The sequence below is a fragment of the Pogona vitticeps genome, chromosome 1 (assembly GCF_051106095.1).
Source record: "Pogona vitticeps strain Pit_001003342236 chromosome 1, PviZW2.1, whole genome shotgun sequence".
Classification (NCBI taxonomy): domain Eukaryota; kingdom Metazoa; phylum Chordata; class Lepidosauria; order Squamata; family Agamidae; genus Pogona; species Pogona vitticeps.
This window is the reverse complement of record NC_135783.1, coordinates 36209798-36227336: the sequence shown is the minus strand read 5'-3', so window position 1 is coordinate 36227336 and position 17539 is coordinate 36209798. Positions and strand designations below refer to the sequence as shown.

Here is a 17539-nt window from a genome sequence, read left to right as displayed (position 1 = left end):
TTGACCCTTCTAAGACACTTTTTTAATTGAAAAAAAAACATCGTTAAGTGAAGCAGGGGACCTAAATTCGCATGGTCCCAAACTTCGCTAAGCGAAAATCGCCCATAGGAAACATCGTTATGCGATGCATATTATTTTCTAAAAAAACACATCGTTATGCGAATTCATCGCTAAACGAGGCAATCGTTAAGCAAGGCACCACTGTATTTGTCTTCAGTGCAGAAGGGATTGTCACTCTCAAATTGGCCTTCTCAGCCAAACGCGATGCTGTTCCAAGACCTCTATTCAGAGCATGTTACCATAGTCTCTTGAGACTGAAGGATGCCTACTCTCCAAAGGAAATCAGATCAGCATTCTTGAATTTTTATCTCTTTTATATACCCAATGTAATTTGTACAGCTCATTGTTAAGATAGAATTAATAACAATAACAGTAGAAAGAAAACTAAGGAAAAGAAAAAGAAAAAATGATTTTTTTTGCAGGCACTGTACTGAATAAAATCCCACCAGCTGATCCCAACACACACACTGAGACCTAAAGAAAGAAGATCAGTAAAGAAACTCTGGCAGTAGTAAGTTGCAATAAGAGTAGACCCTTTGAATCAGTGGAACTAATGGTGGAGTTGACTCACCAAATCCCTTGTGATTCAAGGAGCATATTCTAGTTGCAAAGCACTACTGGATTCCAGTCACTACCACCCTGAAAGGTACATCATACAGTGGCTGTGGAATTAGGGAACTCAGTGTCTTCCAGAAGGATATACACTTTGGATCCCAGGAACAGAGACAGCATCAAGCTTGGCTTTCAGCCAAATCCAGAAATGCAGTGTGTATCTGCTGTCTCAAGATCATTCCTCCTTAAACCCTAGTTAGGAGTAGGAAAATAAAAACAGTATCTGCTATAAAACAAGGCACTGCTGATGCTGAATGAGTTCTGACATAGCACTTGCTAAACTCTTCCGGTGGTGCCTCATTGTTGGTGGTGCACAATGTCCTTCTACCAGTTATTTGTGCTCTGGCCCAGGTCCTTTGAGGGACAGTGCTCCTACTGATTTAGTATACACTGGGCCAGAGAAATGAATAAACAGCTGGTTCTAATAAATTAGGTATATAATAACTTCTAAGCTAACCCCTTTGAATAGGTCCTGCAGTGTATTGCTCTGGTAATATCTAGACAGAAGAACCACTATGATAAGGGGAATTAATTCTGCTTCTTCTAACTTCAGCATCATCTTCTCTAGAGATATTTGTGAGGGAAGAAACTGTTTCATTCCCCCCACCCAAAAGGTTTCTCCATCCAGATCAAAGGAGCATACATTGAGGAAGTGGATTAACTGGTTCCAAGGCCACTGTAGAAACATACAAATCAAATATATGGAGTTGTCAATCTAACTAATCTACCAGCCACCCCCCTTAGAGTCAGATAGCAGAACATGGCATTAGAGGCAGGATATGAGGTATCCATAGCAGAGGAAACACCAGTGGCACCAGTATGTACTGGCTAAAGCAGAAGATATGTGTGTGTGTGTATTTGTGTGTGTGTGTGTGTGTGAGAGAGAGAGAGAATTTCTGATGTGCCCCAAACTATTTCACCTTTTCAATTCTATTCATTTCCAGTGACACTCATAGGAGTGAAAACAAGCACGCCAGCTCCAGAAATTATAAACATTTTTGTCCTTGTTAGGGGGGGTATCGGCAGAGTAGGAGAACTTTGGATTCTGTGGATTCAATGTTCTCCCTCTTCCTTTATTGGCACTCCCATTTCACCCTCATCTGCTAGAACATAAAAAGGCAATGGTGGGTGCAGCTCTAGCATTAGGCCTCTTTCTTAGCCTGGGGACCTCCCTTTTCACTCACAGAGAGGAAACTCTTTACTACTGTACTGTAAAGCACAGGTGAGCAAAATGTAACACTATTGGGCTGAGATGCCCTTGAACCTGAATCCACCCACCCAATGGTGAGGAATGGTGGGAAATGTAGCTCAACATCTGGAAGTCTCACCTTGCCTACCCCTGTCTTAAAGTCTCTGGGATGCCCTTTCCTAGGGATCACAGAATTGTAGCTTTACACCTGAAGGTCCCCTAGCTGTAACACCAAGATAACCATGGAGGGTTGTGCATGTCTGCGTGTATGAACTGTCTTGACAAAATCAAAGAACCCCCAACACAAATGACTTTAAATGATAAGGTGCTGCTTAGAATTAGTAGACTTTTAAAAGTCACAAGCATATCTTACCTACTTCTTCACTCATAAATAGGCGCGCACACACACATATATGGGGAAGGCTCTAATCTCCTCTCCTAAATCTCTTATATCTACCCAATACTCCAGGGAAATTTTTTTTAATGGGTAGAATGTCAATGGATTTTTATTTCCCCTGTTTTTAAAGACCCTACTGGGGAGTTGAATTTAGAGGGGGAAACATGCTAAAGGTTTTTTCAACCACACACTGTAAGGGCCCTATATGAATCAGTTCCCCATGTGCTGACTAGTGAATAAAAAGAGAAGTAACTCTTAAGTTGCATGCTGTGTATTTCAGCACAGTAGGCAGTTTAATTCTCAGTGCTGCAGACCACCATGTGTACTTCATTTTAATATTTGCCAATAATTCATGACAATGATATGGCAAAAAACTGAATTGGGGTGGTAATTAAATGCTGTCACTCAACCTGTTCTATGGGGTTTTACGGTTTACAGTTATTTTTTAAGGATAGTTATTCAGACATATTTCTCACTTACTATATCGTTACATGAAGTTTCTTACAGTATAGAACTCATAAGAGTTTTATTAAAAACCATCAAACATAATTTCCTTTTTAGCAACTTTTTAGAAGTGCTTTTCCAAAAGGTTATATGTTTATATTGCTTTGTGTTTTCCTGATGTGGAGTTACACAACTAAATGCATCTGCAAAGCTCATAGGATGTTGTGAGTCATTTTGATGGAAGAAAGGAGACAATGGTTTTGCACAGGAAGGAAGTTCGTTCAAAATTTATGTTTGGTTTCAGAGGACATTGCCATGGTATCATAGCAAGGCTCTCTGAAACAAATGGGCGTTTCCCCTCTGATTTTGATTGTAGATGTCTTCTCTTCAGCAAAAAAAGAGAGATCATTATCTATATAAATCCATGTAGCCTTTTTCTTATAGTACTATGTCACCATGTTATAGTTGCCTGACTAGATCAGTGCTTTAAGTATCTGCTGCAGAGACACAGGTTGGGAATTCTATTCCCTACTGTGCCTCCTAGAGGAAAAGCCAACCTATGTGGCCTTTGGCAAGTTGCACAGTCCCAGGGTGCTCCCAGAAGAAAAGAATCGTAAACCACTTCTGAGTACTCTCTACTTAAGAAAACTCTGAAAAGGGTCACCATGAGTCAAAATTGATTTGATGGATCATCATCATCATCATCATCATCATCATCATCATCATCATCATCATCATCATCATCATCATCATCATCATTATTATTATTATTATTATTATTATTATTATTATTATTATTATTATTATTATTATACCATGGTTAATGGTTACTCACTAAGTTTATTTACAAGTGTACTATTTTTGAAAGTCAGATGGGGTGGGGACAGAAGAGACAGCACAAGTACATGCACACAGGCAACATTTGAAAAGTGGCATGTGGTTCAACCATCCCTCTGCTGATCAGCACTGATAACAAGAATTACTTCCTACTTGCTGTTTTCAGCCACTGCTTGGTAATGGTATAGCAACACTACTTTTCACTGTGAGCCACTACTTGAGATTCTCTAGACTGTTCAGCTTTTGGATAGAAAGAGGTCTCTGAATGTGTTGATACATCACACAAAGTTGACTTTGACAGAGGCATGTTTATTGAACTTGAGAACGCTGAGCTTAGTCGTCCATGGATGTTTTTCATTCAACAAGCTGGTGTTTATGCGTGTCTATGTTTGGTAAAGTCTAGTTATTACTGGCAAGATGAGCAACAAGCCACCATATAAACAGAAGGCATACTGGAGCATATCCCCTGGCACCAGTCTGTGGCTAAGCATGTTGTTCTTGAACACAGAGTCTTCCTTCAGAGCTTCCCTGACTTCCAGATGGCAAAACCATGAAGATGGAAAATTAAACTCAGAAGGGCAACAGTGAATTTCCACACATCTTAGTTTGCAAATAATACTTAAATCAGAATGGACAATTGGTGACCTTCAGGATGTTGTCATATTGCAACTCCCACAAGCTCCAGACAGCATAGCCAAAGACAAGGGATGACTGGAGTTGCAGTTCAACATATGGAGGGCCATACAGCATCCATCTCTAATGTAGATGGGTCGGGTTAATCCCGAATCTTCAAAGCAGGTTTCTGTACATGGGCAAAGCACACTGCCACTGTTCCACTGAAAGCACAGATGTAAACAAGATGCATGCGACAGAGGCAAGGTCCACTTCACTAGAAAGGATAATAGTTTAAGAACTAACCCAACCTGGTCAAAGACACTCTAATCCACTAACATCACTTGCTGAGCAATACAAGTGATTACTCTGCTATACACAGCATTTCATCCAGAAGAACTCTCAAATTTAAAACATGGTTTTGCAAGGGGTGTGTGTGTATTGTTATCCAAAACCAGCACAAGCTTTCATTCAGATCAGCAGACTTCTAGCTACAGAGCTTTCATCATATCTTGATTAAGCATCAACTTGTTTGCCCTCATCCATCCACACACTGCCTCCAGTCATTTCCTCAGGACTAGTAGGTAGAAAAGAGAGGCGTCTCATCTGCATTCTGATGTCACATTAACCCGAACCTCCCGACAACATCTGCAGTGATTTCACATGGTTGCCAAAAAGAACAAGCAAGGGGCATACATTACTTTGAGGTACTCCAAAGTCCAACAGCTATTAGGCTTACACAATGTTCTATCACAACACTTTAAAACAGGCCTTTGGACTAAAGAGCTTAATTCTGATCTGGCAAAGCTCTTCTTATGTTCTTACATTCTTAGGAAATATGGCAGTCACATCAATAAAGAAAAGCACACACTCTTAAAAGGAATCCAGAATTAACTGTACACTCTGAGAGATACTAAGAATGCAATCCTAAACTACATTTCCTAGGGAATCAGCCCCGCTGGGTTGTACCCACACACAAATAACTAGCAAATGAAAAGGATAAAGAAGTTGGTATCATTGAAATATCATGAAAAGCAGACACATAGACACAGAATGTACTGGATATTAAATACAGTATATTAAACCAAATGCAGAGCAAGAGGCAATTATGCATCAAAAACCTTTGTAGATGATATGCCAGAATATCAGAAATAGTTTTCCATTATAATTTTAATGTCCCCAGCCTTCACAAGAAAGGGATTGCTTGCTTAACACATCAGACCTATAACATAGGATCCTCTGGGTTCCTCACTAATTCTCGAAATCACAATCAATGGCAACGACAATAGCAAAAGATAAGGAAAATTCCATTAAAGACAGTGAACAATCTGGCACACAAGGGACCACATCAGATACAGAGAGAGCAGTATTTACTCAATGTAAACATTATATTAATAAGGTTTCAATAGAGAAGTGAAGTGTACAGTTTCATCTTACCTAAAGCTCCCTGGCAGATATCTGTCCGGGTGGCCCCTCCAACAATAAACTGAGGATTGGAACATAATTCCTAGCAAAGGAAAAAATAAGAAGAAACCCATGAGATATTTCATTTAAAGATATGGACATCCAGACTAATCTGTGATGAGACCAAATAATATTTGGCATTACATGCTAGTCTAGGAAGTGTTAAGACCATGTTTTACAATGGAAAACTATCAACATGCCTTATCATCATAAACCAGTTTCATACGCAGGTGGGCTGATTAAATCTCATTGAAGACAGTGTGATTTAAGATGCCCAGTTGTGTTCAGGGCTTCAGACAGAAAGAAGAATGATATTTTACTGAGTGAGACAGAAAGCAGCTATTGAGTCTACTTCCACACTAGCTCATTTCTCCCAATCAGTCATCCTTTGTTTACTTTTTACAGAGGACACAAACAAAGTCACTGCTAGATGCGATACCTTCCAACATTTTCTTGTTACTCTTCCATGTTTGTTCAAATCTGATTTATGGCTAGTGTGCCTTTAATCAAAATCTTCCCCCTTGCAGCTTCTAACCCGCTACTGATTAATGTTCAGCATGTCTTGGGAATTACTGATGAATTGCTCTGTAGTTTCTGTTCTCCAAAGATGGGGGCTTTAATGACTAGTTTCTTTTCATTATTTTTCCTCCCTTCAGTGAAATAACAGCTCTAATTAGAAAGCAGGTGGAGAGGACATGATAAACATAAAACATCAAAAACGAGCAAGGGAATTTTAGGCAAAGGTTCAGAAATATTGTCAGTTTTCAAAAAGCAGGCAATAAATTGGAATGTGTCTTGGCATGACAGGGGATCTGGCAAAAAGTATAAACACCTGAAGACCATATACATTACTGTCAGTACTAAAAGCTGAAATCTAGTTAGGTTTCAGAGATATAATTTTGACAGATTTAGTGAATCACTAAATCATACATGCAAATGAAATGTGCTTTGGATTGCTATGTGCCATCAATTCACTTCCAATCCCCTGCCATTAAGCTATGCTTCCTAATGATGATGGGAGCTTGAAGTCAAAACATTTGGAAGGCCACAGTTGCCCACCCCAGTCTAAGTCCACATATTGTTGTTATTTGCCATCAAGTCGCTTTCAACATATACCAACCTAATGTGACCACCAAAAGGTCAGAGCATTAACAGTCCTGCTCAGGTCTTTCAAACTCAGGGCTCTGGCTTCCTTTATAGAGTCAACTCATCTCATATTCAGAGTCATAGAGTTGTAAGAGACCATTGAGGCCATCCAGTCCAACCCCCCGCCATGCGGAAACATCCTTCAAAGTACTCCCAACAGATGGTCATCCAGCCTCTGCTTAAAAACCTCCAAAGAAGGTTTGGAGGTTCCGTCACCCTTCGAGGCAGCTCTGACCATCAGGAAATTCTTCCTAATGTTCTGATGGAATCTCTTTTCCTGTAGTTTGAAACCACTGCTCTGTGTCCTAGTCTCTGGAGCCCTGGAAAACAAACCTGTATCCTCTTCAACATGACATGCTTTCAAATATTTAAACATGGCTATCATGTCCCCTCTCCATCTTCTTTTTGTAAGGCTAAACATTCCAAACTCCCTAAGCCACTCCTCGTAGGACATTGCTTCCAGACCTTTTACCATTTTAGTCTCCCTCCTCCGGATACGTTCCAGGTTGTCAACGTCCTTTTTGAACTGAGAATTTGAATTTGGTCTTTCTCTTTTCACACTGACTTAAGTTTCCCCAGCATTATTGCCTTTTCCAGAGTCTTGTTTTCTCATCATGTGCCTGAAGTATGATTGTTTCAGTTCAATCATTTTTATCTCTAGACAAAGATAGGGCTTGTTTAAGCTAGCGGCCACTTATTTGTTTTTGTGGGGGGGGGTTTGGCAATTTGTGGTATCCATTCATTATGCTTGTGTATAATCTGGATAGAATGGAGTATTATACAGGAAGACACAACTTAATGAATGGACAGTGTTTCGGGTATTTTGGACATCAACTCCCAGAAACACCAGCTAACATGGCCAATTATCAGGGGTTCCGAATGATAAAGTCCAAAATGTCTAGAGCACCTGTTAGGAAATGGGCATTGTAGTACTTGTTTTTCAGAGTCTGCACAGGTGCCATTTGTCTGCCTAGGCAAGCAGATTTGGTTCTTCTGCCAAGAACTCTCCTCAAGGGGTGTGGACTTATGAACAAAGAACTTTAAGCTGACTGGATACCATCACTATGCAGAGACTTGATTTACATTATAGAAAGGGGGGGCAGCGAGAGAGAGGAGGTGAGAGGGGAAGGAGATGAAACTGGCAATTTCACAGCCTTCAGTGACTGATTGGGAGACTTAACAATGGTAACATATGGTAGTACTGTAATCAATTATTAAAGCAATTAGGGGCCAGTTAGCTAGATTTTATTGTTTTATTGGGGTTTGCTTCCATGAACTCAGCTAATCCTTTACAGGCTTTGCCTTCTAACATTACCATTTGTATCTCTGTTAAATACTTTATGCTCTATACCCTTTTTCATATTTTTAAATAAATCTTATTTTATATTTTACCGAAGTGTGGTCCTTGGGAAAACAAGGGCTTGAGTGTCTAAAGAAAGTGCCTTAGCCACAGGGTTATGCTGGCTATTTTTGTTATCTGCGTGTCTTACCTCGTCAGACTGGAGTGCAAGTCTTAAAGTACACAGCCAACAAAATTTTGTCTCAGAATAAGGGGATAGATAAGTGGAAATCTAGGGTTAGAAGAATGAGCATAGTTGCCCATTCATGCACCTTCTAGGTTTCACCCAGCCCAGGGTTCAAAGGGTGGTGGAAGCTGGGGACTAGAGATGGTGTCTTCCCCTAGTGGAATACCTCCCTTTAAGGAGGGGCATTCTTGACAGTATCAAAGTGTGAGAATTCCACACCGCAACACCCTGTTTCCTAGTTCCACTTGTGAACCACCTATTAAGATTGCAGATCAGCCTTCCAATTAAAAGCACATAATCAAGTGTTAATAAAAACATTTAAAAAAATAAATCGGATGTTTTCAATCAAATTTGTGAATTGGGTTATCCTGGAACACCAAAACAAAATTCAAAAAGATCATGATAGGCTTGAGCACAGGGCTGAAAACAAGATAATGAAATTTAACAAGGATAAGTGGGAAGTTCTACACATGGGTGGGAAAGACACAAACATACAGGTACAAAGGAGATATTTGGCTTGGCAATATCACATGAAAGGATCACAAAATTGTTGATCACAAGCTGAATATGAGCCAATAGCAGTATGCTGCTGGAAGAAAGGCAAATGCTATTTTAGCCACATTAACAGAAGTACAGTTTCCAGGTCATGTGAAGTACTAGTTCTCTTCTATTTGGCATTAATTAGACCTTATAGTGAGCACTATGTCCAGTTTTCAACATCACATTTTAAGCTGGATGAGTATAAACTGGGGACTCTAGCCACTGGAAGACTCTTGCAGAGTGCGGGCAGCATACAAGTCGAATATAAATAAATAAATAAACAAGTTTAAAGGAGGACACCAAGGATGATCAAGAAACTGGAAACCAAACCCTTTGAGGAAGGGATGAAAGATCTGGGCATGTTTAGCCTTGAGAAAAGATAACTGAGGGAAGACTAGATAGCATTTTTCAAATATCTGAAAGGCTGTCATACAGAGAAGAGGTAGGATCTGTTCTTAATCATTCCAGAGTGCAGGACATGTAATAATGGGCTCAAGTTACAGGAAGCCAGATTTCATATGAATGCCAGGAAAAACTTCCTAACTGCTAGAGCAGTATGAAATGGACCAATTACCTCAGGAGGGGGTGACAGCTCCAACACTGGAGGCATTCAAGAGAAACTTAGGCAGCCATCTGTCTGATGTACTTCAATTTGAATTGCTGCATTGATCAAGAAGTTGGATTCAGTGGACTCACAGGCCCCTTCCATAGGCCCCAATAACTCCCAACTAATTCTAAAATTCTAACTTCAGTCCAGTTATTTGTTCAAAATACAATTCTAACTGCATATTTTAGGATCCTGGATATAAGCAACAGGATGGGGGATTGGGAGAAAATGCTGATGGAACGGGCGCTGCATCTTAACCCCTTCCCAACTCCTGGATTTGGAACTATCTCTGATCTAGGTCAGGGATTGAGACAATGGGAGACAATGTTTTTCTGTTTTAATTGGTAAAGAACTGTGCTGGGAAACAAGAGAAGGAGTAATTTCCCCCACTACAGGCTTCGTATATCATCACATTTCCCTCTCTCTTCATATATATGAATGTGACCTGAGTATTCCTGATCTGTTCGTCCCTCTTGGATATTCCATTCCTTTCTCTCTTCCAACAGCTGGTCCATTCTAGGCTGCATGGCAAAACCTCTCCCCTTTACATTTCCTCCCTAAAGATTTCAGTCCTTCTGCAAAATCTTGAGTGTGCCACCAAGCTAGTTCTTTCTTTTGCCTACAAAGGAAACAGCACTCCTACCTAAGCATCAAAATTGCTTGTTTATGGAGCCACAAGGTCTTATTCTTCATTTTTAGTAAAATGTAACATACATTGCTTTGCTGTACATTTTTGCAACTGTAAAAAATTTGAATATCTATTAAAAGTGAATTAATTTTTTTTTTGACAGATGTACTCATTGGAAGTGTGAACACACTGCCCTCATGCAATGGGTGCAGCAAAGGAAACTTTGAACTGGCTCTTTCAGCCCAAATCCTTGAACAAACAGTTGCCTCCACTGGCCTTCCTGTCTTCAAAGAGCATATTGATAAAGTTCTGCAGCTCTGGATGGCTTGTCCTCTCAAAAACATGTATTAATTCCTCCCCCCCCCCCATGTTCTCCTAATTCTCTTTAAAGTTGCTGTAGACAGATGAGCCAAAGAATCCATTTTGTTAAAAGGGGGGCTACCTCACAAGTGAAATGAACTCTTTCTGCTTTGTAAATGAAAAATAAAAGCACATAAATAAATAATTGTATTCAATTTTCCTTCTGTAAATTATGCCCACCAAAAGGACAGAGAAGAAGATGCCTCAAAGGTGGATGAGGTGATAGGGCAAGGCACTGAAGATTAGAGAGATATTAGGCTTAATTATACCTGTGGGAAATCTGTAAACCTTGTCCCTCATCAATGGCCATGCTGGGCATAGCTGATGTGATTCTAATAATACATGGAGGGCCATAGAATCCCCACCCATAAAACACAAGGAAGTGAAAGAGATTAAGGTCTGTTGTCATTCCTGAAAATTTAAAAGCAGGAATATTTCACAATGCAGGGCAAATCATGGAGAACAGGTTAGGTTAGGGGCATGAATAGTAAAACATACACCCATTGGCTAAACAGAAACAGACTATGCAAGATTGCTAGCAAAAGAGAACTAAACCAGAATTTGTGCACACTATAGTCACCATGGGAGTGTCACCAAAACCAGCACAGTGAGCAATCCCTGCCCCCAACCATAATACTCAGATTCTACAAGATTGAGTTCTTAGAAATTTGGACATTTTTTTACCTCAAGAAAAGTTCAGTCCTTCTATGAATATCTTACTTAGAGGAGAGTCTTCAGTGCAAACATTCCTGCTCCATGCGTCTTAACTCAGAAATAAGCTCCAGTGTCACACTTGTTTAGGCTACAACAAAGATCATACTTCCCTGCAAAAGCTTTCTGGGTGGCAAACTACAACTCAGGTCCTTGCAGGAGTTTTCTGGGCTTTAAAAAGCTCCTTATCTCAGTCATCAGAGATGGCAGCAAAAGTGTGGTGGGCCAGAGAGGGAACTTCTGTAGGCTACATTAGGCCATTCTTGAAGTTTTCCTCTCTCAGATTTAGCACTGGCCATTTTAATGTTTTTTTCTATGTGACAGTAAGTGAAAAGTTGTGTTCAGGATTTTGACCCTACTTCTGTCACCTTTTACTTTTGCTTCTTGCCTCTCTTTTACAATTTTAAGTATTTCTTCTGTCATCCATCTAGATTTATCTTTTTATTTTACAACAGGAATTGTCTTTCCCTAATACTGTAATATCCCATTCCAACCCATAATTCTTCTGTTTCACAGTCAATTGTATTTATTAATGCTAATCTGATCCTTATAAGAACTTTAAATTAATCAGAAATGGTGTTTAAATTACATTTTGGCACTAGGATTCTTTTATTGTTCTTCAGCTTTACTCTAATGTTTGATATTTGCAGTTAATTATCAGTACCGCATTCACTTCCTGACATAGTCAATTTGATTTGTATATTGATTATCTAGTGATGTACAGCCATCTGTTTGGTTTCTTGAATCATGTATGTATGATAAAAAGATTGTTGGCTTTACATAATTCTGTGGTTCATTCTCCTGCTTTATTTCTGACCCGCAGGCCAAATTCTCCAAAAATCTTTGGTTCTGTTTTGTTTCCAATTTTTGCATTCTAGTCACTTCTGATTATAAGCATGCCTTGTTTTGGCATGTGACCAATTTCCTCCCAGATGCTTGCATAAAAGCTTTCAATTTCATCTTCTTCAGTATCTCCCTTGTGCTCTGCTGCCTATTGGAAATGCTGCACCATCTTGCCTTACAGCTGTTTAATTAATTGTTTTCTCTATTCTTTGTTCATACTGTATTATTTTATTTTTCTTTCACTTTTTCAGATTTTTATTGTTAACTGCCCAGAATAGTGCTATGCACTAATGTATATCAATCAGTCCTTAGTTCAGGAACAGACCTGGATGATGGTTATGTTGCTGGATTTTCCCAAGAGTCTGATTGACATTGCTTGGTCAGACCTTGCATTATAGCTCCTAACTGCCCATTCTACAGCTTGCTTCATTATTAGAGCTGCTCCATTTTTTCTGAGTTTGTCATTTCTAGAATACAGTAAAACACATTGTAGTTGTCTGACTGAAAATGTTGCATTCCACTTTAGTTAACATACACAAAGCACTGCCAATGTTTAAACATTTCATTTCTTGCTTTACAGTTTCGAGTTCACCTTGATTCATATTTGTTACCCTCCATGTTGCACTAGTATCTGTCTTGTGCAGCACCTGACTTTTCTTTCACCTCTGTGCAGATGTTTACCTAAATTCTTATATTCTTTCTAGCCAATATTCCATGCACAACAAAGACAGTAGAAGCAGTGAGCTTAAATAACTCAAAGGCGGACTCTGTTGGATTAGTTCGCTGCTGTACCTCCCAATTACTGTTGCATTTGGGAGGACACCTATTGGCACTTCCCAGAGCAGACACTTGAACTTAATTGCTCTGTGTTTTGGCAGTATGCATGTACCTGAATGCCGAAAGGACAATCATGACTTTTGTTAAGCTATACTAGCTCCACAGCATCCATACAGAACAATCTCCCCCACACCAGCACTTTCACCATGAACACGACAGACTGGCTAAAAAATGGTAAATGACAAACTCGGTCAAAGGTGGTCAACTTGTGCCCCCCAATATCGTTGGGCTGCAATTATGATCAACCACAGTCAGCAACTGAATTTGAATTTGACCAAATTCCAGGAGGCAGTGGAAGACAGGAGGGCCTGGCCTGCTCTGGTCCCTGGGGTCACAGGGAGTCGGACATGACTTAATGACTAAACAACAACAACAGCCAGCAACAGTGAGAAAAAATGGAAGTTGGAAGCCAACATCTGGAGAGCCACAAACTGCAAGGTACATAGACCTCTTCCTTAAGCTTTAATTCTGTTTTTATTGTTCTTATGTAGCACCCAAAGAAAGGATGTCTAGTCTGCATGAGATTATCCTGAGAGTTAGAATTACATTTTCTTTGTCCTGCCCACCCTTTTCTTCCCATTTTTCACGGGCACTGGCCAGAGCCAACAATCCCAGATCCAAAACAGAATCCAGGCCAGTTCAGGAGTGACCTGGTTCAAAAACTGCACAAAGACGATCGGACACCTTCCTGGGCAAGGGGAGAAGTTATTTGGTTCACGCACTGTGGGGACTTCTAAATGGAAATTTCAGACAGCCAAAACCTGTTATTTTTTATATACTGTACTTTGAAAGGAGGGAAAGGGGGCGGGGCGCTAGCGCCGCGATTTGCGTTCAGACGCCACTTCTCCGCGTCTCCTTCACTCCTTGCGCTTTCCATTCCCAAGAGAGTAGGGAATCCCGGGATTCCCCGTTGTCCCCCGCACTCGCGTTCCCCGTCCTCCGTCGTTCCCTCTCTCCCCAAAACGGGGCGTGACATAACCCCGGTCTCCTACCGTCGGTCTCTTCCAGACGATGCCCTTCGTTTTGTAGGAGTTTGGCCCCAGTTCCTGGTACCCCAAAGAAGAGGCAGCCGCAGGGAAAGAGGGGTCTTGGAAGAGCTTCCCTGCCTCCAGGAGCTCTTCCCTCAGCCTCTGGAAGTCCTGGTTTAAGTATTTGACGGCTCTTTTGTTGGAGCCCAGCCCTTTGGCGACCTCCCGGTCCTTTGCGACTTTAGCGGCAATCCCAGACATGGTGGTTATCTCCCGCAGGGGCTGAGGCTGGTCCTCCGCCGACTAGAAACGCCACCCTGCCGGCGGGCCAGCCGAGAAGCCTCGTAGGAAACCTCCCCTCCGAGGCCGGGGCGTTTCGGGTGATTCATCGCAAAGGCGCGCCTGGGGGGGGGAGGGGGGACGGAGGCGCATCGCTCCGCTCCGGGTGTGGCTGAGTTGGTCCGCTTGCCAATTCCGGCCATGTCGGAGAGGGCCTGCTTTGTGAGGGGACGAAGCTCGGCCGCCTCTCCCGCCCTTTTCTTAATCAATTCGGAACGGGTCTGGGGTTCTGTTGTGGAATCATCCCTATCTGCTCCGTGCTGTTTTCTCCATCCGAATTGTACTTGCCCACCACCTTCCCGCCCTTTTTCGCCCCGCGTTGAGGGAAAAATACGGCCTCCTTGCCAGATTTTCCCAGGTGAAAAACAACAAAGGCACGTTTCCACTTCTCTCACAAAGGAGCGTCAAGCGTTCCTTCTTTGTCTAGCAACACATTTCTTTTAGCTTCTCTTTCCATCCTCTTCTCTTATCTCAAATCAGCATTCTGTAAGGCAATTTAAAAATAGGGGTAGCACAAACAAAAAAAAATAGTGTAATTTTTAATCCATACTTCAGATCAAGCACCTACTTGGTGTCTTTGCGAACAGTGGTCAAGGCTCCCTACCTTGTTTAACCCAGGTGTCCTTGGACCGCAACTCTCAACAACTCTGGCATGCACAGTTTGTGGGGAAGAGTTCTGGGAAATGCAGTGCAAGGTCGGGAACCACTGTTGTTGACCATTTTGAATGCTGATATGAATAGTCTCAATATTCAAGCTGTCATTTGCTATGTAAAGCTTGGCATTCTTTTTCCTGCTGGATAGTGGGCATGATATTGCTACAAAATTTTAGGCCATTTCCTGCCTTTTTGAAAAGTGAGTATAGAAGCACAATATCCCACACATAAACTGGAGGTTATTTGAAGAACTGAATTTTTACTGCTTGGACAGATACATTGTAGTGGTCTATACTATGCTGGCCCATTATACAGCACAAACATGCCATTATGCATCTTTGCCCTCCTCTTAACAACAAAAAAAGTCTGTATAGACCTCTGTTGAGCATGGACAGAGTTCCTACTCCAGTCCTCTGAAGATGCCAGCCACAGAGACTGGCGAAACGTCAGGAAGAACAACCTTCAGAACACGGCCAAAGACCCCGAAAAACCCACAACCAAAACTGTTTTTGTTAAACTTTACACTCAGCATGGACCTCAATCTTTCTAATTGAACATTGCTGACAGAGATCAACTGGTGGCAGTGTAAAGGAGGGAATGTATCATGGGCCTCAGGCTAGTGAAATAATCTGGGGACACGCAGGGGCACATCACAACACCCTATAAGCTAACTTGCAGTCTTAGATGCAGGGTAGCAAACTGTCCGATTGCCAGTGCTGAAATAAAATGAAACCAATATTCCTCTTCAACAAAGAAGGATGGCTTGCGAGGCTACTGCTGCTTCTTTCCAGGACCTGCTCCTGCCGGAGATGTTGTTGCTGCACTCTGCCTAATGGTAGTGTTGGCCCTGGAAGTTCCCATCCTCCCTCCCATGGATGCCTCCCCAACTCTATTTCTGGACTGCTACAGAAATAATGGCTGAGAGTTCAGTCTTGTGCATGTTGACTTGGATATAAATCTGATTGTATTCATTGTGGCTTACTTGGATAAGTGTGCTTTGGATTGCAGGAGCCTAAATCAGTTGTCAGAAGTTAAAATATGGCTAAAACAATAAAGACTCTTAAAACATGAACTTATTTATTCAGCTTTTATAGACTATAGTCCACTTCACCAGATTTACAAAATAACATCCAGAATTTCAAATAAACATACAGTACTTGTGTCTTGCTACAATGGATCTACATTCTATACCTTGCGAAATTAAAGGAAGGGTGCAATCCTCAATGTGAATGTGTTTTGATATTGCTTCTGTTCACCATCTTTTTGTGTGCATTTGTTTGATCCTTTTTAGTAATTGTATACTTATTATTTTTAGCTTTTAATGTTGTCTTTTAATTATGTAAGCTGCCTTAAGGATAAAGGCAGGGTAAAAATATTTTAAATAAACAAACTCAATCAAAATAAATATTTAAAACCACATTAGTTATTTCAGAGGCAAGATATTTAAAATGGAAATCTTCTATTTCAGAAACTGAACAGGCTGGACACAAATTGTCCTCCCTCAATCTTTCCATGTTTGTGCATTCTTTTATTTTATCCAGTGATGCTTTTTAGTTTCTTTCTTGAATTTATGTGCTACCTGCAGGGCAGACTCTTTCTTCAAATACAGACTGCATAAACTAGAAAAATATAAGCACCAGCTCCTCTACAATTATAAAACTAAAAAAAGCAACCCAGAAGCCAGATATAACATAGCAAAGCAATTTAGAGAAGACAGGTTAAAACAACAGCACTAGCAATAGAACTCTCAAATTCTAAGTCTGTCTTGTGTACTGGCTTCACAACTGACCAGTATTTGTGTTTGTAAATTATTACAATAACTTTAAGTTCCCAGAGGGATGAAGTAACAGTCCTGTTTGTCCACATCTACCTGGGAGAAAGTCCCATTAAGAACCAGTGTGAGATAGCGGATAGAGTGATGGATTTAAGAGATCTGGGTTTGAATCCCTTCTTAGCCATAGAAATGCACTGGAGGGCTGCAATTATAAAACACACATCTGACTTATCTTGAAAATCCTGCTAAGATCACGGTAACTCATGTGCGACTTGACAGCATATAACAACAAGAAATCTCTTTCAACTTAGTTGGCCTTACCTCTAAGTAGAATTGCACAGGATTATACTGGTAGAATCTCTAAAATAATAACTGTGTGAACTGATGCCATTAACCACACTTCACCAGCCAGAAGTATTGGGCCACAGTTCCCATCATCCCCATATATCTCTGCTTTAATTTTTACTCACCTAGTGGGGATTTTTTTTTTTAATTCCACAACATCTGGTGAGATTTTTGGGGATTTCCCTCCCCCCCCCATGTCCTTCTTTTTGTACTAGCTGAGCAACTTTTGTTTTCCCAGGTGTTCTTGTATTAGTTCCCTCCAGCCTTATCTACTTTTATTTGTACTCTCTGTGTCTGAAGAAGTAGATTTTGATCCATGCAAGTTTACACTGAAAGAAATCTGTTAGTTTTTAAAGTCCCACAATGTTTTGCTTTCTCTCATACTCTCTTATTTTCTTTCTTCTCTTTTAATTTTACCAACATGCTGAGAAAGATTAAGGGCTTGACTACATTGCAATGTACTCCTCCAATTATTTCTTTCTAAACACCCATTGGAAGATTGTTTATTTTAAATTCCTCTACATTGTGCCAGTTTTTGAGCCATTTTTGAGCCATTTTTGGTTATGTGAACAGCCGTGTCATTGTATTCGGTGTGCAGGGGCGTTCTTTGTGCTGATGTTTTGGTGATGTGCTTGAGGTAATGTGG

General features: G+C 40.7%; 1 protein-coding gene across 2 annotated transcripts in view; it reads right to left on the bottom strand.

Annotated features, from left to right (window-relative positions):
* The window catches only part of LOC110075406 (calpain-2 catalytic subunit), a 71261-nt gene extending 57089 nt beyond the window's left edge, over nt 1–14172 (bottom strand). Inside the window, exons 1-2 of one of the 2 annotated variants that reach the window (XM_078382990.1) lie at nt 13806–14172; nt 5589–5658 (exon numbers count right to left, since the gene is read on the bottom strand). In XM_078382990.1, coding sequence (XP_078239116.1) covers nt 5589–5658; nt 13806–14042 — 307 coding nt within the window. In that variant the 5' untranslated portion in view covers nt 14043–14172. The remainder of the gene's footprint in view (nt 1–5588; nt 5659–13805) is intronic. The other variant, XM_020786653.3, reaches the window with a different exon arrangement.
* Between the last annotated feature and the right edge of the window lie 3367 nt (nt 14173–17539).